The sequence below is a fragment of the Struthio camelus genome, chromosome 1 (assembly GCF_040807025.1).
Source record: "Struthio camelus isolate bStrCam1 chromosome 1, bStrCam1.hap1, whole genome shotgun sequence".
Classification (NCBI taxonomy): Eukaryota; Metazoa; Chordata; class Aves; order Struthioniformes; family Struthionidae; genus Struthio; species Struthio camelus.
In genome coordinates this window covers 177,412,650-177,439,385 of record NC_090942.1, presented here as the reverse complement: position 1 = coordinate 177,439,385, position 26,736 = coordinate 177,412,650, and the positions used below count along the sequence as shown (strand labels likewise).

Below are 26,736 nucleotides of genomic sequence, written 5' to 3'. Positions count from 1 at the left end.
CTGTGGTCCATGAAACTTACTGAAAGGAGTATTTGCTGAAAATTACTGAGATATGTTATCTAAAAAATTACTTTCCTTATGATTAAAGTATTTAATCTGATTCATCTTGAAGTGATATAAAACAACCAAAAAAAAGTGCAAAAACTTGGAAGCTATTTTCTTAAGCATGAACTCTATTTTTTTTAAACCTGTTTCATAGAAATTTATTTTCAAATTTCCACCTTTTTCTCCTACTTAAGGCTGAATATCATATTTTTAATATTTGTGAGAAGGCAGACTTTAATGGCAAATGCTATAGTAGTTCTCCAAATGAAACTTTTAGTAATGACAACTGATGCAAATTGATGTCAGCCAGCAGCAGCACATGCACTCTTTTTTTCACCTTTGTAGCCATGAATGCAAAATAATTGAGATGAGAAGGTTGCTTGGTTCACACATTTCACTAAAAAGGAATGCACGTTCTTCATTTGTATTTGGTCTTACAGTTGCTCCACCTTGGGATAGGAAAGAGGAGTGAGGAAAAACTGTTTCAAAAGTATAACTTTCATTGTCGTTTCATTCATTGCTGCCCCTGTAGCACTGAGATCTCAAATCATACCACCGTGAGGAGCTAACTGTGTGCTTTCTCTGCATTTCTAACTTTAATAAATGTCAAACATCCTGTGGAGTTTATTTCAATTTGAATCACTGGTTTTTCATTTGTCTGCCACTCGTAAAACAAGGTCTATATGTGCTACAGAAACTGATAGCTAATAGCTTATTGATAGGAGATCAACTCCACCCAAGACGTTCATTCCCCTTTTAAGAAGGTTGTATTCAGATCAGAAATAAGATGTGCATCCAAGTAAACAGGTCAAGAGAAGCTAATGGGTGTGCAATGTTAACTGAATTTTCTTAAATTAGATAGAATTAGCCCATGCTCTGCCACAGCCCATAACAGCAGACGATACAGGCAGCAACTGCATTTTGCTTATATGGAAAAGTTTTAGGGAAAGAAGACTAATAAGAAATTCAAGTAGGGGCGGGGAAAAACCGCCTTGATGTTAAGGTTACAATGCAATCAAGGAGTTGCCCTTTATTTTGAGGTGGGCAAGCACGCCAGGGAGGGGCCCCTCTCTTGCTGAGCTTTCCTGCTCTGCCCTGGGAGCAAGGGTTTTGCTCGGCGGGCCTCAGCTGCCCGCTGCCTCCTTCACTGCGGCACAGCCCGCTTCCCACCGAGCGGGACCACAGAAGACGTGCGGGGCTGAGGCGCGACACGGGCACCCTTGCAACCCCTCCGAGTTAAAAACACAGGCGTGGTTACCACCATGGAGGGGGGGGGGCGTGAATGAACAAAATGACAGCCAAGAAGGTCCTCGTCCCGGCGTCTCCTGGAGCGGGGGGGGGGGGGGGACTCTCTTTTTGTGGCCACCCGCTCAAAGCGCCCCTCTCCCGTGGCGGGGGGGCGGCTCGGGGCTGCCCTGAGCCCCTCGTCGCCGGGGGGCCGGGCCGAGCCCGGCGGGGGCGGCCCCTGCCGGGGGCGGTTGCCTTAGCGCCAGCGGCTTCCCAAATTCCTGCGGCCGCCGAGTGCCGGCAGCTCCCGGCAGGGGGAGCGGGGCGGAGCCGGGCCGGGCCGGGCCGGGCCGGGCCGGGGCGTTAAAAGGAGGCGGCTGAATGACAGCGGCGCTGCCCGCGCCTCAGCCGGGCCGAGGACGGGCTGCTCGCTGCCCCGCCATGGAGGGGCCCGCGGAGGCCTTCGCCGCAGCCCAGCGCTGGGTCGAGGTGAGGCTGCTGCTGCTGCCGCCGCCGCCGCGCTACTGCCCTCCTTCCCGCCGCGGGCTGCCCTTCATCCACCCCCTCCCACCCGCCGCCTCCTCCTCCTCCTGCTGCTGCCCCGCCGTCCCTGGGGAGGAGGGTGCTGCTGCTGCTGGGGGGCTGCGGGGCGGGAGCGCCCAAACTTTGCTGCCGCTGCTGCTCGTTGAGCAGCTGCGGACTGCTGTTTTTCAGAAGGTGTCGTTAAAGCTTGCGGGAAGGTGTGCTTTTGCGCTCCCCCCCCCCCCCCCGCCTACGCGAAGGGATGGGACGGCGGCATGCCCGCGACTAGGGCTCACGGCTCCTTGTGCCTCTTGCAAATCACTGCCGCCAGCGCTCGCTCTGCGGCCGGCGGCGTTAAGGTGTTTCCTCCTCTTCCTCCTCCTCCTCCTCCCGCCTCGAAGGCTGCAGGAAACGGAGTAACCCAAAATTACAGTAACCTTCCTCTTCCCCCCACCCCACCCTCTTTCTTCTTATTTATTTATTTTTTTAACATCAGTGGCTGGCTGCGCTTTGCCGGACCTAATAATACCTCTGTTTGTCTAGTCGTTAGCCCGAATCACGCTGGCGGTATGCTAACGCCTGCGAGGAGGTCGCGACCAGGTTGTACCCGGGCGCCCTGTGCGAGCGAAATGGTGGTGTATGGCTGGAAAAGGGAGCTTGGCGACACGGAAGGTGTTTTTAAGAAACCTCGGAGTTCCTGCGAGCCTCGTTTTCTGTCATTGCGCGCTTTTAAAAGCGACCTTTAACATCTCAGGTTATGAGTTATTTAAACAGCTTTAAACTTGTAGGTATGCTTGCAGCCGTTCGCTGCAGGTGAAACTTATGTTGTTGGAAATACGCCATTCCGGTAACTTTGAAAAGCGTAAGCGTTCGAAGAAAGTCCCCCTTTGCCAACTTGTCCAGACCTGAGTTCAGGCTTCTTTGTTTCCTCTGGAAAACGATGACATCTAGTGCTTAAAGTCTATCGAGGAAAGGCTGAGTATTTTGAACCGAGGGCCCCGTAGGTAAGGGAATCGGGAATGATTTCCACAAATGCCAAATTTGTAAGTGCTATCAATAAAATTAGGTAATTAAAGCACTCTTTTTCTCTCTCTCATACACTTTTCTTGCGTGATTTTTTTTTTTCTTTGAGTCAGCGAAGCTTACGTTGGATGGTATTACCTCACCTATTTGAAAATCCTATTTTAAGGTGTTTTTTTCCTCCCCTCGTTTGGTATTGGCTTGGTGTACTATTCAAACAAAAGGACCTCTCCTTTGCCTGCCAGTAGCACATGGGAGCAATAGGGGTAAACTTATGTAAGTGTGAAGTGTGTGCTGTTTTTTATATAGTGGAAAACCAGTATGTTCAACTTCCTCTGTGTTCCTTCTGATTTGTGTGGTTGTACTTTGTTTCTGAAATGGGAAGGCTTACCTCATTTTAAAATAACTTTTAAACTTACCCTATGGATAGGCTTTTTATTTTAAGTAGAATAACTTAAAAAAGCCCGAAGGTATTGATACACAGGATGTTTAGAGTTCTGTAACGTTGAAGGAAAATGTAAATATTTATTTCTGTATGAAACAAGGTTTGCATTTCTGAGAGTACTTTGTATTTCTCTACTCTTTAAATTTAAAAAAAATCAAAACCAACCATTTACAAAGTCATATGAGAGGAATACATATTTTTTTAGATGAGTCGTGTTCCAGGGTTTTGTGAAACTGGGTGAAACAGTGGTTGAGAGCAAAACCTGAAAGATATCGAGAGTCCTGCTGGTTTAAGCAATTACTCCTGAGGATGAGGCGCTACTTCTGACCTTTACGTTTTTATGTTTTGGTTAGGATGTCATTCTCCAGTTTCCTCTGATAGAGGAAGATGAAAGCATACAAACACTAGCTGATATGTATCTATAGCTATCTATCTATCTATATATACACTTAAAACAACTAGGGAAATCCCTGTGTAAACTGTTGATATTTGCCTTTGATAATGAAATCTGCATTAACAAATATTTCATTATTTCAGCACAGAGCTTTTCAGAGTCTGGGATTAGAAAACCTCAGATGCTGAAACTGAGGGATTTTTTTGTAATGGGATTGGGTAGCTGTATTTGTCATATGGCGGGGGGAGAATGAGAATAGATGTGCAGAAAACTTTTGAAGCTTTAGGTAAGAGAGAAAATACCACTGCTCACACAGAACCCCCCCAGTAATGGTAATTAGAGTGCTTGTGTGGGGTTCAGAAGGGACCTGGTCAGGTCCCTCTTCTGCCCGTTCCCAGCTGAAGTCTCCCAAATCTCCATGCTGTGCAGCCACCACTGGCTGGTGGGAGCAGCGACATTTGACCATACGCTTTACACTGCACAAAAAAAAGGCACCCTTAATTAAAAGTAATGATAAAAAAAATGTTGGATCTGATGGTTAATGGAAGACTTGGGGTTTAGTTCAAATTCATGTTCAAACATTTTATTGTCATGCAGACAAGGCGTGCTCTGGTCTTTGCAATGTAAAGAATGTTTCAATTGCAGTCTCCCACCCCTTGTAAAATGGGTTTTTGTGCACGGTGGTGAACTGCGGGGAGAAGGGGAAGGATGTTTTTGCTCCTCTTGGTATTGAAAATTCTAGTTAGCGATGGCTGGTCACTCTCGGAGAGCTGACTGTCTAACACATCTATTTATTTTGGAGAAAGAGAATAGTCATTTTCTAGGCAAAACTTAAACTCTTCTCCGGAGTTCCTGTGCTGGTTGTTTTCTAACCCAGAGCCTGGCACTGATTAGTGTGGTTAGAGTCTTGTATCGGAGACTTCTGGCGTCTTCGGAGCTGCGCATGCAGCAGCCATCGCTAATCAAAATCACCTACAGCTCAATCTTTATTTAGCACCTCAGCTGGGCATACAGTGTGTGCCGAGACTAGAATAAAATACTGAAGCAACACAACCTCGAAACAGTTTCTCTAGAGTAATGTTTGCCATATCTAGAAATAGTTGGGTTTTAGAAATTATTTTATTACGTTCTGTTCCGTATTATAACTTAAGAAAGCCAAAAGCCATCGCTCAAAAACCAAGCACTCTTCCCTCAGCTATTAAACATTCCAAATTGCTGGGTCCATTTTCCTGCAGTGTTGTTTAAAAACGTAGGAGAGCCGTCTACCTCTTCCTCTGTGCAATCCATCCAAAAATTTGTTCTTGTAAATGAAGGTGAGTTATTGTGTTTCCCCTCTTCCCCCCTCCTCCCCCCCAAAAAACCCTTTTACCGTTTTAGAGGTGTTGACCCCATGAAAGTTCAAAGGGAAACAAAAGCGCGTGTGCTACTTTCTTGTCAAACCGCTCAACTTGTGATTCGTGTTCTGTGTTTTAAATGAACCCTAATCTTCAGGTAAACGTCTATGGCTTGAAACTGTTTGCTAAAGCAACTTGAAACCTGATCCATGATGTCTGTAAATCTTTAGTTAGAGGGCCCTGAGGCAAATAACGCCTCCCCCCCTCCCCAAGTAGCTGAGTCGAGTGTGCAATAATGTGTACAAATAACTGTGAGAGGGAGATTGGGAAGTGAGCGTGTGCTTGAATGAATTGTCGAAGTGGAGCAGTATGGCTGTAGGAAAGCAAAGAGAGCGATTTTGAAAAACCCACTGAAGTGAAAAATGGGTGTTAGGCCAAGCAACTTGTATTGTCGCAAACTGTCACGGGGCTTCTCACAAGCTGAATTTCTTCCCTTAATCACCTGGTCTAGAGTTATTAAAGTCATGTATGGTGAAAGCTACTAATTTGATTTAGTGATACTGTCATTGAGAGCTTCAGCTGTAGAATCACAAGCAAGATACCATTAGTCTTGGGGTTGTTTCTCACGTAGGAACGCTGCAGTGTAACAGGAGAAGTCTTTTTCTAGTTGCTAATGCTACTGAGTGTTGAAGGAGCTGTTAGGGTTTCTGTAGTAAGATAAGGTTTTTATCATTTTTGCTAGACTGCATCAGAGGATGGGAGCCCGCCGTTATCTGGAGGGCAACTAAGGAATACCTCTGCTGTTCATCTCTTGTCATGGCCCTTAAATAGACACATAGTAAAATAGCTAATTCGTCTGAACGCTCCTGTGCATGTGCTGACCGCTTTATTACTGGACTATTGCACGCTATGCTTTTCAGAGTCCAGAGTTACCTTCCTTTGTGATTTAAAAGTATCTGGTACATCTGGGATATTGGCAAAAATTAATTTTGTCCTGGGGAGGGGGGGAACGCAAACAAACAACTCCCCTGCCCATAAAACTCAAAAAGCAAATTTGCAGAGTATCCTGGTAGAAGGAGTCACTTGAAGATAAAACTTGAGAGCCAGTACTACTTGGTAAAATCTTTTGGTTTGGACAAATAGTACAGTAATCAAATCCAAGGAAAGGTCTCTAACATGTGGTCGCCAAATGTTTCAATTTGTTGAAATAGTTCGAAGTCTGCATTTCTACTGTGTATATTTTTATGGCTTCTGCAAATGTAGCAAGAGGTCTAACAGCACTGTATTTGCATAAAGATCTTACCTCAGTGATTATTTTGCTTTGTTTTTCCCCCAAGCATGACTCTCATGCATGCAGTCTGGTATGATGGGGGAAATAACTGTGGATGTAGAAGCTGGTCCAGGCTTATCTTAGGCGTATTTATTTCAGTTGCACTAAACTTTATGAAAAGGTTTTTCTTGATTCTAAACAAGGTATTCTCACATGGTACACAGCCAGACAGTCTATGCCCTGGATGTTTTCAAAAGGAAAACTGTTTAAATTAGAAGGCAAAATCTATATATTGTATTGCCTAAACCATATCTAATACCGAGTAATTCTATCAAGTCATAAAACCTGGGTGGGCTGGTTTCTGGAGAACTTCTTACAGCACTGCTGCCAAAGTCTTGGCTGCCTCCTTAATGTCTACATGAGGGATGTGTTTAAACCTCCATTAAGCAGATGCATCAATATCTCATTATTGTATGTAGATTCTTGGCAGTGAGCCCTTGCATAGAATAAATGTATCCAATTAATATATAAACATGCATTGATACAGAACTATACATAGTATTAAGTAAATACTATGGGAATGTAAATCCTAGAATTAACATTCTCACTGGATGCAGACTATGAAAGTGCTTTGTCAAACTGTCATGTAATGTTTTAGGGGAAGAGTGTGAGAGTAACTTTTTTTTTTTTCCTAGTTAAAAATTTCTCTCTCTTACCTTTGTTGTCTTCCTCCCAGACCTCTGGAAAGATATCAGTGGTGTATTTGGGGGAGTGGGCAAGAGAAAAACGGGACTGATTTTGCTTAAGAATAAAATCTGTTTACTGGATTCTGCAAAATTTTTCCTGTTGGTGGTGGTGTGTTGGTTTTTTGCTTTTTCTTATATATATGTTAATTATAAATTCAGATTTCTCAAAGATGCCTGAAGTCTCTCTTTACACAACTCTGCGCAATGTGAACGTGCAGCTTTTAGCTGAGTTCAGAGTGCAATTGTTTCCTTTTTCAGATGGTTGCCATCTTTGTAGTTTACAGCACTGTTTTACGTTTTTGCATGAAATCAGCATCTGCAGGTACTTTAGGAGGAATACTTACCTTGTTGAATGTATGTCTTCTACACTGGGGAAATGTAATGCTGCTGTAGAGGATCTACAGAGTACTTGACTGGATTCTTGTTCTTATGTTCTGTATCATGTGGTTACCAATAGAGTCAGGCATGGAGTTAGTGTTGCTCTTTTTTGATCTCCTCTTTTTGAACTGTGACCTGATCCTTTCTTAATTTTTTGATAGGTTGTGTATGTCTTTCTCCTGTAGCTCGGAGAGGAGGAGGTGAGATGCTGATGATTTCTATCTTAAGTGTGCTTTTTTTTTTTCCCCCTACATCACTATGAACTTCCTTTTAGCACCTTATCTTTGTCAAACACTTTTTTTGTCCAGTGTTTCAAGTTTTTAACAAGCACTTGAGTGTATTATATTAGACTGTGACCTTGCTGAGCTTTGGAAAACACTTGGTTTTTATTGTATTTAAAGAACTAAATACTTTCCAGCTGTTTCTTGTGCCTACTACTCTTTGTCTTTAAAGTTTCTTATAGCTGTAATCTTCTCCAGGAGTGGGGGGGGGGGGGGGGGGGAAGTGATGTTAGTCTCATTAAGCAAAAAAGATTATTATTTTTTCTTTAGGTATTGTTTTTTAAAATGGACTTTCCGACTTCAGGAATTTAATGAAAAACAACACATGTTCTCAGACTTTATATACTGGAAATGCTTCTGCTGATCCAAGGTGTACTTAGCACGCCTTACATACTATATGAAGGACCTTAGAAGGAGTGTTTTGTTGCTGTTTTTCACTTATTTCAATATTGTCAATCCAACTGAAAAACTATCTTTAAAGGAATGTAGTGAATAAGCTATTTCAAAACAGATTCTTTGGTTTGTCATACTGTATAACTTCGGTAAGATGTTGTAAATTTAGCTTTTTATGTATAGTGCTAGGTTTTTTTTTTTTAATGATAAAAGATGTGTGTATCTGATTTACAGTATGCTAGCTTCCAGTTGGACATTTAGCTGTATAACTCATTTGTGTTAGGCTGAAAAGGGAAACTTGATTTCAGTAGTGTTTTGCATGTGTGGTACATAACATCTGAGATTGTCTTAGGGCATGAGATTTAAGAGTTGATTCCTCTTCCCCCCTGCCCCTTTCTGGTGCTGGGTGTGTTGGTACGTTTTTTTGCATCAACTAATATGAGAGTCCTGACTTTTTCTCGGGAGATGATTCAGCTCTGAATTTTATTAGAAAATAACCCGACACTAACTAAAGGAAAAACATTTTACCCTGTTGAGCAAAAAAGTCAAAATCATTGAAGTATAGTGGAGCTTTAAAAGGAATACACAGATGAGAATTGATTCAGCTAACACAGCGGCGTTAGTAGGTGTTAGGTCAACCTGTCCTATGCGTTTTGGTGTTGCTGGTGGACGTTTGTCAGAGCTAGGTGGTACTGACACTCCTGTGCTCGGTGTGTGCTCCTCCTGCCGCCTTTTGTGGTGGCAGCGGTGTTTGTCTGACTCTCCTAGTGATTTGGTTGAAGGAATTAAACCGATGGAGGCTTGGCCTAATCTGTAGTGTTTTCCATCCATCTGGCTCCCCGAAAAAAGCCCCCCGGCAGACGAGGCAGACACCAGTGTCCACGCAAGGGAAGTGGTGGTGATTCAGGGTTGACGTTTCGGTGCCAGCTTGCTATTCGGTTGCGGCTCAGCCGGTAAAAGTCCTCTGGGCAGGCAATGAGGAGAGGCAGACACCTGAATTCAGACAAGCAGGCTCTTTCCTTGGAGGCTGCTTAAGTCACCTGCTTCTATTCGTTGCCTAATTGCCTTCCTTACCTGATTGGGAGTTATTTGCTATTTCCATCCATCCACAACTTCTTTAGGATGATTTTCATCAGACTTATAAATATAGTAGAAACTGTCTTAAATAGAAACTCTGCCAGGAATTTGAAAGTATTTGATATGCTCGTAAACTGACTTCAGCTATGGCAGAAGTGGTCCTTGCGTCTCATTAGAGTTGCTTTGTGCAGGAGATGATCCATTAGAAGTATTAGGCCATCTGGCCCAACAGTTCTTCCCGTGACTGCTTGCCACTCCCGGGTGCAATCTAACCCCAGATCTAATCTCCAGTGCTGTTTGCAAATTCTTTCCTGGAAGTATTTTACTGGCCTCACTATTTTTTTCCCCCTCTTTCAGGAAGGAATTTGAAAAATTCAGCTTGTGGAGTTTGTTCTGAGACTTTCTATGTGGTCAAATGACCATGTCAATTTGTAAATCATGATGTAATAAAGAAGGGAAGGAAAAAAAGCCAGATGTCAAAGTGACTATGAAGATGTAGAAAAATCATGATCTTAGTTTTGACATTACAGTTTTTTTGTAGCAGCAGCTGTTTTACTGCCTTGAAATGTTTCTTTGGATATTACTTCAGGTTAAGTGAAGTGGGGGGCAAAGCTAGAAATTACTGCATTTCCACTCTGGGAAAAATTTCTTTTTCTTCCTTGTGTCATCATGCTCTGTTTGTAAACACCACCACTGACCGAATGCATCTTTTTGATATACCTAGGAATGTAATCCTGTACCAAAAATGAGCTGGGCAAATTTTAATGCAGGTTCTTTTGCAAATAGAAAAGGTTTGTAACAAAGTGATGTTGATCGACTTGGCCAACTAGGAAACCCTCACCTTTGGATAATTTTTTGAAATGTCACGTGGGCCTCCTTTCTGTTAATTCTGATCATTCAAGAAAAAGGTTGGATGGAGCGTCCCTAATTTGGACTAGATGAAAATGAGGTGAGGATGAAGGTGAGACCTCTAGGTACTGGTGGATATCTTTCCCAGATGTTTCCCTGATGCTGTGGAGGAAAAAAAGCCTGGTGTAATAAACATGGACTTGATGATTATTCAAGAAGGTATTGCTTTACAACTATGAGTCTTACATGTAGACAGGTTTTTTTTTCAAAGACCAATCCCTATTAAAATGCACAGACTTGGTTGCTCGCTAATGATCTAGCTTTAACATGTCTGAGACAATCCAAAAGTCTTCTGTGACTTTGGAATAGGCCCTGGAGACGTGGGCTGTATATCTCATTTGAGAGCATTGTTAAAGACTCCAGGAAGTTCTGCATATCAGAGTTAGTGGATGGGATTGAGAACCGCATGCTGTGGAGAAATGATGGAGAGAGGCTTGCGATGTGAAGATGACAAATGTACTCCTACGGTTATTTGTAAATAACTACTTTCTTCTGACTGGAATCAATTTCTTACTTTGTGAGTATTTCTGTTATGAAATTTTGTAGCATGTGGTGACTTTTAAAATCTATATGCATTTTTACATTTTGATTGCTTAAAAGATGAGAGAGTGGAGGTCTCAAACTTCGGTATAATTGCCCAGTATGTTATCATACTTATCTTTACAAATGTGTAAGTGGAAAAAAAATTAAATCAGTGTTTCCTCTGTGTTAGCTACAATTAGGTATGGAAGCCTGCTGTTAGAACTGGCTGAAAAATGCGTCTGTATACATATGGTTCATCTTTGTTTTCTTTTTTTTGTGCCTCCCCATTGAAAATTTCAAAAACATATATTTTTTTTAACTTGGCAAGTCATGTTGCAGCTTTCTGTTTTTCAGTTTGAACTTTTTTTTGTGAAAACTGACTTGCCTAGAAATTTACATTAAAAAAGCCACTGTTCTTTTCCTACACTTATGTTGATGTTCCTTACTTCAGAAGGACACTGTAATCATATCCGATTCTCAGTATAATGGTTAATTTTTACCTGAATACAGAATACTTGATGTGCAAGGGGGACTTTATCTGGCGAAGCAGAGTTAGCAAAGAAGCAATGAAGTTGAAGCAGATGTATTTTGGCAACAAGATACAGTCTTCACGTGTGGGCTAACTCCCTTGAAAGAACCATGTGTGTTAGTCATTGTAGCAAAGCTGAAGATTGGAGCAGTGTTTTCCAGCGTTTGGGTAGGTCTGGTAGGGAGGCGGACATTAATCAAGTTTCCTGTGCCTGTTGACTACATGTGTTAGATGTGTTCCAGTCCCGCAGATTTCCAGCGGTGACTCATGCGATGCGATCTGCCATCGGCCTAGGAGGTAGAGTGGGGAAGGGTGTGTTGAACATGGTAGAAGACATCGGTAATGTCATGCTACCTTTCAAATTTAGGAGGAGCAAAATATGAAACATATGAAATGATACTGGCATCTAGCAGATGTTTTTAAAGCTAAACCCAGCCTTTCTCATCTCAGTCTTTTCTTTCTTTTTGTTTAAAGTCCTTACGAATTTATCTTAGACACCCACCATGTTATGCCTGTAACTTGACCATTTTTTCTCCATTGTTATGTTATTGTAATTGCTCAGGGTCTGAGGAGTGATGAAACTGATGCAGGTTCAGTTTAATAATACTTGTTACTGGGTGAAGACGTAGAGAAGAGATACTGATCTCAGGTTCCAACTCACCATGACCTGAACGCCTGCTTCTCCTATCCAGGAAAAAAGTACATATGTCTCAATTTCTTCCTGAGGCAGGAGGTATTCCAGTGGGGAAAGGGACGCTCTTCACTCTGAAGCTCTATGTGACATGCACCAATTTTTTGCCTAGTAAATCTTTTTGGTGTCTCACTCTGGTATTAGCTGACTCAAAACGTGATTAAAAATACTCTCTGAATGTAGCCCAATTTTGTTTTCCAATTTGTACTATTGAGTGTGTGTTTTTTGTTTTTTTTTTTTTAGTTTACTAAGGGATATAATGTTGCCTGATTTGCATGTAGTATTCTTAATTTTTGATAATGACTCAGATTTAAGACCCTATGGCTATGGGTCTATATGTGGCTATGTCTGTCTGCCTGGTCTAGGTTGGGTACTGAAGTAGTCTAGCTATGCTAATACAGAAAGCCATATGAACTAATTTAGATCTAGCATAAATGTCCTTGTATTCCCCAGTCTTCTGCAGCCTATCTTTGAAGATTAGGCTGTTGAGAGTTACTTGGCTGGACACGGTTGCTCGTTCTCTTCATCTGAAGAATCTTTTATTCTTTTCTCTCTCAGTGAGGTTGTTTCCCAGACTAATAATAGTACACAGTTTCCTCAGCTATTGTGAAAAAGCATAATGGCTGCTTATCTTTTTAAGAGCTTGATAGTCCTAGTCATAGCATGAAGTATCTGTACATGAGATGTGTGCATTGGAGAAGCTGCTTCTAAGAAAAGTCTTATAAATACTCTCATGTTTAGAAGGAGGTATGTGGATTTTGTATGCCCCTTTCTTTCCTGTATTAGATGTGCAGTACCATGGTATAAGAAATAAAATCACTGTGTAAATGTTACCATTAATGTCCTATCCTATCTACTTTTAAAATGGTATTAATCCTGTGATTCAGAAGGAAAATAGGGAATATAAGGGAGATATGGGTAAAAAACTATCCTGTGGTGACGAGTGTGATGACCAGCATGATGTATTGAGGATTTTAACATACAAATAAGAAAAGCTCTGGGGGTTTGATGTTACTGTAACACTAACAGTCAGATACTGAATGTCATTGTACATTATGTGTGCTTTCTTGTCACATTCTCCAACTCACTAAGAGAAGTTTTAGCAATTTGCTCAACACCCGTGAACATCTCCCATATACTGGTCCAGTCTAAATACCCATCTCTATTTCAGTGTAGGTTTTATGGTCATAATGCTTTTTTGGTTTTCTGCTAAGAAAATCTGGTTTTCATCTTGAATTTGAAGCTACATTTTTGGGAGGCCCTCAGAAGTAAGCATGAATCTTCTATGTGAACTAAATGTTTGATTGTTTCCTGGATATAAGTGCCGGGACACTTTCTACTTTACACTGAATTTGACCAGGTTCTGTTGCAGCAACTTCCAGTGGTCATTAAAACATCACTTTTGCTGGTGGTAGTTCACTTTTACACAAAATTAAACTGACATGTTTTGGAATATTTGCACAGTACAACTTCTCTGTTTTAGACTTTTGGCATAATGAGGCTAACAGCATTGTCAGGAAAGCAGAGTTTTGGTTAATACCACAAAGACTGATAGTGAAGTCTTTAATGACCTCTAGAACGCAGTTTAAGCACTCTTAAATCATAGCTGTCCATTTGGAGTTGTGAAAAATCTCTGCAGCTGTGGCTAATATCAGGGAGAGAGTTCTCCAGCAGTCAGAAAATTATGTATAATGCTATTCTAGACACCAAAGCCCTTTTTTTCTAGTTTATATAGTATCAAGCAGTGCTTATTGATGATACTTGTGCAGATACTGCTTGTTACAGTCTCAGACAAAGGGGAAACGGCTGCATAAAACAAACCAGCAGCTCATGTTCACCTTCTACGTAGATGTGTTACTCTGTCCAGGTTACTTACTTGTGTGTAGTCTGAGAATGCCAGATGCCTTTGATCTTTAAAACTTAATGTTTGAAAATGCAAACGGTGCACTTCTTTTGATCTGCTTCTTAAATCATATGATAATTGTGAAAATTACATTAGGCTGCTTTCCACTTGAAGGTTTGTACTCTTCATTTCACAGTATGTTAATTTTAAGCCAAATGCCATTGCTGTTTTTTCATCAGTGAATGCTGGTAAAGGGAAGATCCTTCTGTCTCTACGTGACCTAAGAATCAGCAGTGTATTCATTTAGTGATAGCTCTTGATATGCAATTCCTCTTGCACTGACTCGAGGGATCTTCAGTTTTGTATATATGCATATATATTTGTAACAGGGGAAATGAGACTCTTCAAGGCTGAGCAGTAGAATAACGAGATTTGAGTCGTGTGTGCCCAGGACAGGAGGAACAGATTTGTTCATTTAAATTGGCAGGAAATGCTTGGGCATACGCTCTGCTGGAATCTGGTGATGTGTTCTCCCAAGCATCTGTTGATAGCGGAGTAGCAGAAACTTTCTGTCTGGGTTTTTCCATGTTACAGACCTATTTACTGTTTCATTTCCAAATTACTGTCATCTTTCATTCAAACACCTACCAGATAACTTAGAGTTCCTAAAAACGTTCATGAAGCTCATGCAAAGTTCAGTCTTTCCCTTACACTAGCTTTCTAATACACAGTGGATTTATTTATTTTATTTACCATAAATGATATTAAAGACCTATGTGTCCTTTCTGCCTTCGTCCTTGTTTTTTTGTTTTGTGGGGTTTTTTTAGTTTTCTTGTTTTGTGTGTGGTGTGTTTTTTTCTTTTTTTTTTTTCTTTTTTTAACCAAAGCGTCCTTTGAAGTTTGAGGGTTGCATCAAACTGCCGACTAATAACTCACAGGGTTATTCTTATATATATTATATCTTATCCTTGTATAATACTTTCTTTTAAGTACCTGTTGGTTTAAGGGCAGCTAAAAATCGGCTGCTAAACTGAAATGACAGTGCTAATCACCAGCTTAATAAAAGCATTTTGTATAGTTTTCAGTTATTAATACTTGTTTAGCTGGGCAGAAATTAAATTTGTGGGGGGTGAAGGGGAGAGGTCAGAAAAATATCAAGATGGTTAGTGCTGAATATGTCTTTACCCACTTACACTTTTTTTTTTTTATTTGATCTGTGGGGTGGGTTCTTCTCCATTTTTAAAAGTCAGCCCATGATATACTTCTGTACATAGACGGTACAGAGTTTCAGCTTCTGCTGAAACTCATGCTACAATCCTGAAACTTGGCTTGCCAGCTTATCTCCTGTTGATCTGCTTTACTCATCTTTGTGTTAAATTCAGCATCGTGCTAAACAAGTGTATCGCTGCTTCTTTTTTTTTTTTTTTTTTGCTAATATCCATGTGTATGTGTACTGATGGTTTTGAGCGTTCATCTGTAGTAATTTGCATAATATGTTAAACAGTCTGGTTGCTTCGGTGCCATCCGTCGGAGAGGAAACTGCCCAGATGAGGTGAACAGGAACTTCTCTCCTTGGAGCTGTTACAGCAGGCTGCCTGCACGTTTGAACACTTCTAACTTGTTTGTTTTGTTTCAATATGCACTTTTTTCCCCTTCAGAGAGAGAGAGAGAAAGAATGAGAATATTTCCAACCAGGGATTAAAAACCTTTGCTAAGGGAAAGAAATTTGAAATCACTTTCCTGATATTATGGAAATGATCTAACTTGAATTTCTGTGCTTCAGTGAGATACCTTCCTCATTAAAACTTCTTTTAGGTGGATAATGACTTATAAAACTTCCAAATAATTGTTCTAATTAAGAATGAACTCTTTTGGATCTTGTTTTCCATTGAGAATTGGATGCTTACATTTCTTCTTCCTTAATCTAAATGAGGAGAATTCCAGATCATCCTTTCTTGAAGTTTATCTTCCCCTGATCGTTCCTTTGGCTTGTACAACCTTTTGAATAAGGAAGACTTGTAGAATTATTGAAAAGAATTGGTTTTCCTCTAGCTGTGCACTGAAGTTACCTGACTGAAATGTTTATTGCTCTATGGAAATGAGTTGGGGAGGGAGGTGGGCATGTGAGCCCTGCTCTTGTCCTACCCTGAGGGCAGGCACTTCCACCAGACGGGGTGAGCGGGACCCTTGCCGCATATTAATTTTAAGACTCTTTTGTTGTCTAAGTCTCAAAATTGTGTTAATGTGGTTACTGCTTATTTTCCCTTCTTCAATAAGCCTGGTATGATACAGGTATCCTGTGGCTCTAAGAAGAGACTGATTAACCAGTTCTGTACCGTTTTGCAGCTGATACCTCAGAGTAGGAGGTGATGCAAAACTTGTACTTCTTTCATCGTGGTTAAACTCATCTAAATTCAAGTTAGAGCAAGTTATTAATTAGAGTAGAAAATTAGAGAAGTAGAAAATTAGAGCTGGAAAAGTCCACATTTTTTTTTTTTCCTCAAACCTGAAGAACTTGAAACAAATGTATTCCATAGTTGCCCAAGAGCAGGTAACTTGTATTTCCTGGTGGAAAAGCCAATTGTAAACCCATTGCTGCTCCTTTAAGGCTATCCCTAAAGTAAAAAGAGAGCCTTAAACTTCAGACCAAAGCTTTGACTTTTGACGGATTGTTCAGAATGGAGGAAGGAAAAAATTCTAGGTATGTTTTGTTTCGTAGATCTTAACAAAAAAAAAAAAAAACAAACAAGCAACGTAATGTCTGTACTGGCACATTCAAAGCTGTTTGCTATTGTGAGAGCTTCTCTGTTAGCTGCAAGCTTTCATAAACTCTCTGTGGCTCCCCGCTTCTTTTTCTGTATAACTTAGTCTTTAATCTAGTTTGGGGAGTCTTGTGACCTCTTGAGAGTTGAAAGCTTTTACAGAGACTAGAGCTAGCGAGCTGCCACATTCCTGTAACCCTTCACGTAGCCCCATATGATGGAGTGTAACGGCTGGACATCTGCTGTTTCCCATAAATCTTAACAGGAGCAGAAATCTAATAGCAGAAGTATCTTCTCTTTTTAAGGCCTGATGCCTTTTGTTAAATATTTGTATATTTATCTCCTGTGACCAGCAAAAGAGATATTTTAATAGCATTATATTAAAGCAATATGAGGGGAGGGAAAGAAGAATTTGATATTACTAAACAAAGTTTGACAGTGACAACTGAAGGTAAACTTGCTCATCAAGGGCGTATGTGGCGTATGTTACCAACAGAGATGAAGGTACTTGTCTGGAAGAAAAATAGTTAGGAAACTATAAAAGGGCTAAGCTCTAGACTTTAAAAAGAGGTGCTGTTGTCTTCCTGTGGATGTATATCATGCATCGAGCTTTCTTTTTAATTTTTTATTTAATCGTATACACTGGTGGTTGGCATTAGATCTTGAAATTGTGTTTAAATTAAATGCTAATAGTCAGCTGAAATGGGCTTAGACAAGCTTGACTTTGTTGCAGTGCTTCAGAGCTAATCATTTACAAATTGCAGAGCTAAGGGGCATAGATTAATGGCATTCCAGCATCTTAAAATAACCCTCACTATGTCATACTGGAAAAATGTGTATTTGAAGTTCAGATGCTATGAATTTAACAAATGTTTCACTTATGTGGAAAAAATATGATCAAGACACGGAAAGGAATTGATATTTTGTGTCAATTACTTTCTGTTACTCTGAAGGCTATAATGCATTTTTCGAGTATCACAACATTCTTTATACCGTTAGCAAAACGGCTTTATAGTAAGAACTACAAAGAATTGTGAGCCTTAGTGGGTTTTTTAGCAGCAGTTCTGGTATCACAGCTTTGCTCACAAGAACTTTCATCAGCCAGCAAAACGTTTATCACTTCATCCAGTTTCACTTTGGGTAAAGTTTTCAGATTTCATTAAAACAGCAGTGCCTTCCATTGCAGTGTGCTGTGACTTCCAGTAATTTAAGGTTTCAGAAGATGTTTTGCAGGGATGCTAAATTTACCAGTAAAGTATTTTTATAAGGGAAATATTTCATTCCCAAATAAGCTGTTTTAAAATAATTGTGTGAATGTGCCTTTCAGAATTGTTTTGGTAAAAACTGTTTTGGGAAATTATATTGTAGACTTATTTGTGCATGGAAGAAAAAAATATTAGTAAGCTTTTTGTTAGTTGTCTTGGGCGTCGTTTGCTTTGCTGACCCAAAATCTGTCCTTTGGTCTCGGATGATAATTCTGATAGTCCTAGGCTGATGGTGCTTTTTTTGTTGGGATTATTTTATTGCTAACAGGTTTTATTGCTGTAGGTTATTGTTGTAATGTTTGAGAATTGACATTGTATCTTTTCTTTTTGTACTAGGTCAATTTTCATTCTTGCCAGTGTCAGCCCTGGCCGTGGTGTAATAGGCGGGAGCTGGGAGTTAAGCGGTGATCTCCTGCTTGGCGGCGTGCCTTTAGTTCACTATGATAAAACTAATGAAATGAATTTTTGTTCTTTGAGCACATGCTCAGCTATTTTTTATTAGGCTTGAACAAATCAATTAGATTTGAAAATGCCTCTGAAGGGCTGCTTGCTCTTCCATAGCTACTTATGGTGGCTATGACTAAAACTCAGTAGGACTGAATGGTTTATTAGACTGAAAAGTATCTTGCCTAGGCTAGGAGAAAAGGTACATTGTGAAGAAAACTTAGCTGAACGAGATCTGAGATGTTCGGAGTAGATGTTAACGTATGCTCATCTGATCATATTATGGTCCGTAGTCCTCTTGAAATGTAACAACGGTGGAAAAAGTAGAAAATCTAGAATAAAAACACCCCCATATGATCAGATTTGAAATGCTTCAGAGGGTTTTCACCCAGTAACAGAAAGACTTATCTGTATGGATTTAGCACGTGTTAAAGTATATGTAGCCTTGAGTGTGCTCTGCTTCTTATTTATGTAATTTGAAACACATGAGCCTACTGTGTCTTTAAAAGTACTGTTTAGGCAAAACCTTGGAGAGCTAGCTATAGACAACCAGCTTTGGAATTTCATATTTGGGATAGTTAGTGGTTCTCGCCCCAGCTCTCATCACTACGAAGTGTTTGGTCATCGAGCATTAGGGTTGTCCCAGCTGCCTAGGGTTTCTGCAAAATCCTCTAAACTTGGTGATAACCTTGCACAGGGCTCCTTGAAGCAGCAGTGGGACTGGAATTATCCAGTGACTCACTTCTCATCCAGTGCTGAACATAGGCACAGGCAGGAGACTAATGGGTAGCAAAGCCTTACGCCTCCACTGGCGATTTGGGGCAGAGTGGTGTGAGGGCTGTGCTGGACTGACGGGGAATGCAAGCTGGTGCCTGTTGCTGCTTTCATGGGCATGGCTAGAGGGGATAGGACCATTAACAAAAGCAGCCGTTCATGTCTTTGCATTACAGAAATAGGGGGAGCAAGCAGGAACAGCAGATCTTCCAGGGATCTCCATGCTTGCTCCACTTCTCTGTTCCTTCCAAAAATACGTTTCTGTTATTTTCCTTATCTGCTTTCTGGACGTTCTTCAAAGAAAGCACTGAAGTAGCTGCAGCAGTCCTCTCCGTGGATACCTGCCCCAGTCCCTCATCACTCTGTGGCTGTACGGGCTTAGGAATAACTTTTTGTCCTTTAAGTTTGTAGATTGGCTGTTTTATCAGATCAAGACAATTCTCCGTCACAGAAAGGAAACTGGAATTTTTGTTCGTTGCCATCACGTAATCTCTTTGGAGTTGTAGAAAGTGCAAACCATGTGCAGACATCCTCAATACCTCTTTCTCGCTAAACCACCTTTAGTGGTTGCAGGGCTGTAGGCTGCTAGAAGAACACAGCTCGTCTCTGAAGACCTACCCTAAACTGTGTAACATAATTACTGCAAACTATTATATTAATAAACTGGGTCATTCTGGGTCTTGTCATAAAGACAGGTTAGCCCATTCCTCCACATCCCCAGCAAGTGATGGGAATGAATGGGCCAGATGAAGGAATTTATTTGGGAATTAGAATTTATTAGAGAGTATAGGTTAGAGATAACCAGCATCTTAGTCTCCAAAGTTCTAATATATTTTAATTTGCTATGCAATTTTATGGTAACATTAGGTTAGAAAGGCTCTGGTGTTTGTTTTGGGTTTTGTAAGGTAGCGAAGTGCCACTTAAACTGTGAGTCTTCAAAGATGGTAATTATCTTAATTTATGTAATGATAGATAATTGTGAGGAGGGAAAAAATACCTGTGTGTGTGGTGGTGTTTTGGTTTTTTTTTTGTGTGTGTATACAACTATCGTGGTAATGATGTCAGATCATAGTAGGGATTATAGATTTGAATTGCTGACTTGACACTTAGTGTACATCCAAAAATAGATTCATTTGTAGACATCTCGTGCTTCCAGTTTATCATGGTTTTTTTGAGCACTAGCTAAAAAGCACCTCATTTCCAAAACAACAACAACAAAAGACTCACTTTGTTCTGTCTTATGCCCTAAATCCTGCAAATGCACACACGCTTAACTAAGAATTTTCTCTTGGTTTGGTATTCAGATGAAGAGACTGAGTAATAAGCTCTTTCATGTGGAAATTGCGTATAGGGCTGGAAGGAGCTCAAAGGTCAAGTAGTTCATGACTACCCTGTTGTAAGACTGGATATTCTTATACCTAGGCCATTCCTGGTATATGTATTTTTTTTTAACCTCTTAAGGACTGGCAATGGTGCATAACCTTTACAGTTAATTTTTCTTGCCTAATACATGACAATCTTTGCTGCAAATTAAGCCAATTAGTACTACTTCTCTTCCAGTAAGCTTGGCAAAGACGTAGTCTCAGTTCCATCTCTTCTTTATAATAATAACTCACTTCCAGCTTTTCCTCATGATTCTACTACTTTTTTCTGTCTTATTTCTCTTGTTTAGATGCTATTAGATTTTTCTTAAAGTGCAGTGCCTGCATTTGGGTATACTTCAGCTGGGACCCGTACTAGAGTAGAGCAATTGCTGTGCCAGTGCAAATAGGCAAGTAACCACTTAAGGCAACAGCACCACATAAAATGATGTGGGGGTGATAAATGACCACAAACCTGGGCATTTTTTTTTTAAGTTAATGTTGCTCGGAGATGTACAAGTGTGTCCTATTTTTGCCCTGTTTTAATAATAAGTTTTTGTTACTGATCTCTGATGAATTTTCTCTTGCTAGTCTTTAGACCACTACTCCAATTTGTCAATAGAATGGTAAATTCTAATCTTCTTGCCCCATAATGCGTGTAAAACTTCTCAGTTTGGGTTTATAAATTATAAGATTACAGTCAGTCATCTGTAATGAACATACTGAAGCATCGTGGAATTTGAAGCAACCTCTTTTGGATTTTGTCTAGTACATCATCCCAATTTGATGCCACACCATAAACTACTCTTTAAATGCATGTTCTTCTTTTCCTCCCATTACATACTGACCTTTTAATCTTTTTACCTAGACTGTGTTTCTACAGTCTGTCTTCAAATAAATAAAATAGTAAGACTTTTTGCCAGTTCCATAACTGAAACCTATCTGTAGCACATTTATTGCTTTTTCTCCCTGTGTACTACGCTAGTAATTTTGCCAAAGTAGGAAAAGATTATTTTTATGTGACTTTGTCAAATCAAGATGTCGCCTCTTTGAAAACAGTTAGAGCTATTGTGGGCAAAAAGCTACAATTTTTAATACCTTTCTAGAAACTGAAGTTGGGGAGATTAGGCTAATGTTTCCCTAATTCTTCTTCTGGTTTCTCTTCCTGTCCTCACACCTCTAAAGAATCGTTATTTTTTCATTCAGTCTGTGAGACCTTTCCAGTCCTTTGAGTTAAAGGTAATTGTCAATGGTTTAGAGCATGCTCTAGAATACTTAAGAACCCAATTAAAGCAAATTTCTCCAGGCTTTGCTGTCTTGAACGCATCCCTGTTCTCTCAGTGGTTCTTTTAGCAATCCCATTCTTCTCTGTTACGAATCTGACACAGACTTTGAACTGAACATCTTAGCCATCTTATCATTAACTGTTTCTTCAGCTTCATCCTACCTGACTCTCCTTTTGTTTGTTTTTTTTCAACTCTAACGTTGCTAACAGAAGAATTTCTTCTGTTTTATCTTTGCTAACTATTTTTCAGTTTAACTTCCTTGACTTATCTTTCTATGCTAGAGAGATCCTATAATAGCCTTTAAAACAGTAAATAAAACTTTGAGCTCAATTTCTGGATTGTTCTGAGTAGTTCTGCTTATGGTTGTGGATAGTTTCTGTACACTGACCGCAGGACAGAGGCTTCCATCTTATGCTTGGAAAAAATGTTGTCTCTGTTAGTCAGATCTTTGAGTGGGAAAATGAATTGTCATGCCCTGCCTTACAATTTGTCCTTCCTTTAAAGTGTTAATTGTAATGTTAAAACATACAGGCCATCTCTGGTATTTTGTATAACCCACTTCTTGGCATCCTTGCTCATCTTAATAACTAGATATTTGTTGCAGTAACATTCTTTGAGGCCCTTTCTGTTTTAGTTTCCAGCAGATGGTTGCAACTAAAGGCAAAAGAAAATACGTGAGGATTACCATTGGAATGGTGTGTGTAAACTAACAGACTGTCCTCCGGACGACTGTGCAATAGAGTAAGGTACTATGCCGAGTTCTAATTTGACTGTATTGTAGCCTTAGTGGAGGATCTTTTAAGGTTTAGTGATTTATTCATATTAGGCTGTTGCATTTCCACTCTTAATACAGGCGTTATGGCAAACCTCCATGTATTTGTCCAAGCTCAAGACTTTATATTTAGAGGGAGGGAGAAGGAATAAATATTTAAAAATCCACTTATGCATGGAGGTAGAAATAAGGTTGTTATACGCCTAACAAAAAAAACCCATTAATTTTAGTGCTGCTGGTAGAGATAACAATTGTTGGTGAACACAGACTTTTTTAGAAAGGAATATTGCCAAAGTGGTGCAATATTTCCTATATATAGTGACTATTTCCTATATATAGCTCTAAGAGAGAGCTTTGATAAGGTAGATGGGTTCTTGTAACAAGGGTGAACTTGCTGATTTGAGATTAGTGCGTCTCTCTCCTAGTTAAAACACGAGGATAGAAAGCGCATTCATGCTAAAACACTCGCCAGACACTGTGCTGTTGTCTTTCTACTCCTTAGTCAAAAATGTTATCTGCTTGGGAGATACAGTCTTAGATTCCTTCTGTCTATAAATATTTGATCAAATACTTTCTCATCTCCCAAGCCAAGGGAAATTGGGAAGTCTGGCGGAAATGATGCAAGCTGTAGATGCAGTTTTTTGTTAAAAGAGCAGCAGGTAGTTTTGCTGGGAAAGCAAGACCGTATGTTCTTTGAGCGTTTGTGATAAGTGCAATAAAGACTCATGTCTTCATCTTCAACATCAAGGTCCGGAAGGAGACCTCTTATCCAAGAGCGTAAGAGAAGTTTTATAAGTAGCACTGGAAATTTCAGCTTGATCTTGATGGATGCTTTTTTTCCCCTTCTTCTTTTTCCCTTCATGTGTAGCTATAACCTAAAGATAGTGGTATTTTGCTGCCCGTAAACCTTGTCAGTCAATACAGCAGTAGTTCATTCGCGTTTACACTTTCATGGATGTTTATGCATAGGATATTTTGAACACAATTTCTTTGCTAACCAGCACTCTTCAAATTCAATAGAGACCTCTAGACTTGTCAATAATTAAGAGCTTGCTGGTCTAGCCGTGGAATACTTTTGTAGTCAAATGCAACTTATACTGATAAAGAATGTGATCAGCCTAAAACTAGTTGTTGGAACAGGCTCATAGTAGTGAAGGAGAGTCTGTATATTGGTGTCCCAGAGGTTTTTGTTAGTATATACAGTGGTGTTCAAGCCTAAAAAAGTGCTTTCTCGGAGAAGGAAGTTCCTGGGACAGTTTAGTAGCGTATGCTGAGTCCAGATACTGAAAGAACGCTAAGGGTATGTGTATTTATACAATAATCAAATCTGCAGTGTGTAATAAGTGAACTGTCAAATGTCCAAATACTTGTTGATTTCTTAAGAATCTTTTTCTTATCTTAAAACAAAACTTCAGGATGACAGAAATATGAGGGGAAAAGAAAAACTTGGAAGTCTTGTTCTTATGCGATATAAAATAAAAGCAATTCTTCCATCGTTAGTTTACTCTGGATAATTTTAGACTAATTCTGTCCACTTAGTTCTGTAGTAGCCCTAACTGGTATTCAAACATTTATTTACTCAGCTGAAGCAGATTTTTAAAGAAAAAATAATTGTCAAAATAAATTCCACTTCATAACAGCAGAGGTCAGGAGATGTGTGGGATGAATTTTGCAGCTGCACGCAAACTGCATGAATTCATACCCGGTATCAATGCAGGCTCTCAGACTGAGATACCAGTCTTGGAGACCGTTTCCCAGTGCAAGGTGCATGAATTTTTAATAGCATATTTACATATCTTAGTTAAAAATATGAGCATCTGCAGAAGCTCACAATTTTTATTTTTCAGTAACATAGCTGGATGTGATAGTAATATTACATGTTGCTTCAGCTTATAAATGAAATAGTCTTTGGAGAAGGAAACAATGCTTTAGCAAGATTTCAGTTAAATAGTCATATTTATTCTAATGCAAGTTCAGCTTTTTGTTTGTGTGTTTTTTGTTTTTAGTTTGCATAATTGATATATATTCAGGAGTACTGTACTAAAATTTTGCAGACTTCTACCTTTGTGATTAAAAAAAACATGGGATGCTTGTATTTCGTGTCATTATGTAGTTGTTTTCCCTAAGCTTATGACTGTAGCTCATACTTGGGAAGCAGTCGTTGTACACTAGTCCCGTATCCTCCTGCCATTTCTTTTAAATAAATAAGTGACCAACTTTTATCATAAATTGAGTCGCAAGAATTTCTTTGGACTGGTTCATGATTCCTGACCTAATCTTTCTACAGATGAAATATGTTATAGTACAACTTGGACAAAATGCGTTATTTTGTTTCATAAAACTGAGACCGCATCTGAAAAAGGGAATGTTTCGTGTTTATTTCTAACTTGCATAGAGATGATTTAACACTTTAGCTATTTCCAGCTTTATTTGACCATGAGTTTCCGTATCCTACTACTGTCCTCCCACCCTGTGAGCACGCTGAGATACCTGGTACAGGTCACTGCCAGACAGAGGATGCTGGGCGAGGTGAACAACTCACTTAATCCAATGAGATAATTCCTTCTGTAAATACCGTGCAAGTAGTTTCAAGCTGAGCATGTGTCCAACTTTTTCTTCTAACAGAAAATGTTTGAGGGTGTGTGTCCAATGAAGAGCATAATTTGGTGATGCCCTCAAATAAAATTAAACCTTGCATTGGAAACAGCATTGCTGATGCAAAATACATTATTTTCTCAATTTGGTTTCGAATGAAGAAACACAGACATCACTCGGCTTCAACAAAGCAGTGACCTAATGTTAAAAACATTTGTCAGTTTTCTCCTACCACAACGAAAACAAATGTCTTCAACTGCTCTACTGAGCTGTAAATAAATGATAAAAATCATGGTAGAGAAATGGTAATTATTTACCAGATCGGTCTTCAGCAATTGGCATAACTTCATGAAATATGTATAGAGGGAAATGTTTAAAGTGCCAGTAGTCTGCGCTTTGTCTCAGTTGCTAGGCAAAACTTCAGACGTTCTTGAAGTCTGCAAGCTCCAAAAGGCAGCTGTTCATAGAAACCCTTGTGCCTTGAACGTGAAATACTGTAGGCATCTTGCCTACAGTAGAAGGAAAACTCGGTGTTTCGTGACATAGATATTCTCCATCTGTGAGAAAGCATTTATGGATTATAGATGATATTTCCCCATTTAACACTTTTTTTTTTTTCCAAGACAAAAGGAAGTTAAACGAGAAATGAAGAACACCCCCAATAGTAGATGCATGTATAACCCAAAAGATCTCTTTCCTGTGTATTAAAATATAACCATGACATAACCATCGTACTACAGATGATTAGGACTGAGTCTTTTATAGTTCTGAATATTACTTTTTCTGGTATGTTTTCCCTTCTTGCCTTTTAGTGCTTTTTAGTGTGTGTTCTGTGGGGTTTCTTTATATATCGTTTCATCAGAGGAGTTTACTTGAGGAGAAGTGAGCCAGCCCACTACAGCTTGGAAGCCCTGTGTTTCTTCTGTGTAGGACTTTAGGCCAGTGTCTTTCTGTGAGGAAGCATGTATCAGCTGTTTGCAGATAAATGATTTACGTAAATCTTTTCTCTCCTCTTCAGAGAAGAATGTATGACTTTTTTTGGTGACATGGTATTTTCTAATGATACTGAAAAATTGGGCTTGGTTTCAGTGATACTGAGGATTCACCTTTTAAATGTTTAAATGGAGTGAATGTGAAAACTGCGTGGAAAAAATCAGCCTCACCCTTGCAGGGTATGGAATCGTTTACATAGAGACATTAACATTTGTGAGGATGTAATAATAAATACAAGCTAATTATTGTCTTCTGTAATGGGGGGGGGGGGATTGGCTACCTTCAACTAGTAATTAAATCCTACCTCTGGGCACTGTACATAGCAACCATATGTAACTGCTATGATAGTCAATCTTATCTTTGGTTCCTCTAAACACACCCTGTGATCGAGGTAAGTGCTCTGTCAAACCAGTTTGACTCCTTTAAAAAAAAAAAAAATAAATAAACAAGAAAACTACACTTGCAGTGAAGCAATGAAATGGTTGTAAGAAGTGTTGCGTTGGAGGTGTTTGGTAACATTGGGATCATATCAACACTCAGTCTGAATCAAGTACTGAGCAGTGAGCAGGAAGGGTATTTAAGGGAAAGATCGGAAGGGGAAGGCTTTGGGAGATTCCTCTGCAGCAGCCGCAGCAGTTGGTTGCTCGCCGCTTCCTTTTTGGGCCACAGTCTCTTGTTCCCTTCCTTTCACCTTAATTCAACTCAAGTCCAGCAGTTAATCCGTAGGCAGGCCTGCCTACAGCTTTGACAGCTGCAAGCGCTTCTTTTCTCCTAGCACAAATGGAAATGCCAAGAACAAGAGTTTGCTCGTGGTGTATTTGGCTTAATAAATACCCGAATGCTGACCACATCGAAACA

At 39.9% G+C, this 26,736-nt stretch overlaps 1 protein-coding gene across 30 annotated transcripts in view; it reads left to right on the top strand.

Moving 5' to 3' along the window:
* The first annotated feature begins 1,499 nt into the window (after positions 1-1,499).
* Positions 1,500-26,736, top strand: part of LMO7 (LIM domain 7) — a 134,836-nt gene continuing 109,599 nt past the window's right edge. For 13 of the 30 annotated variants that reach the window (XM_068929597.1, XM_068929609.1, XM_068929607.1 and 10 more), the window contains exon 1: positions 1,619-1,761. In XM_068929597.1, coding sequence (XP_068785698.1) covers positions 1,654-1,761 — 108 coding nt within the window. In that variant the 5' untranslated portion in view covers positions 1,619-1,653. Of the gene's footprint in view, positions 1,762-26,736 lie in introns of all 30 variants that reach the window. The other 17 variants (XM_068929626.1, XM_068929624.1, XM_068929622.1 and 14 more) reach the window with 3 other exon arrangements.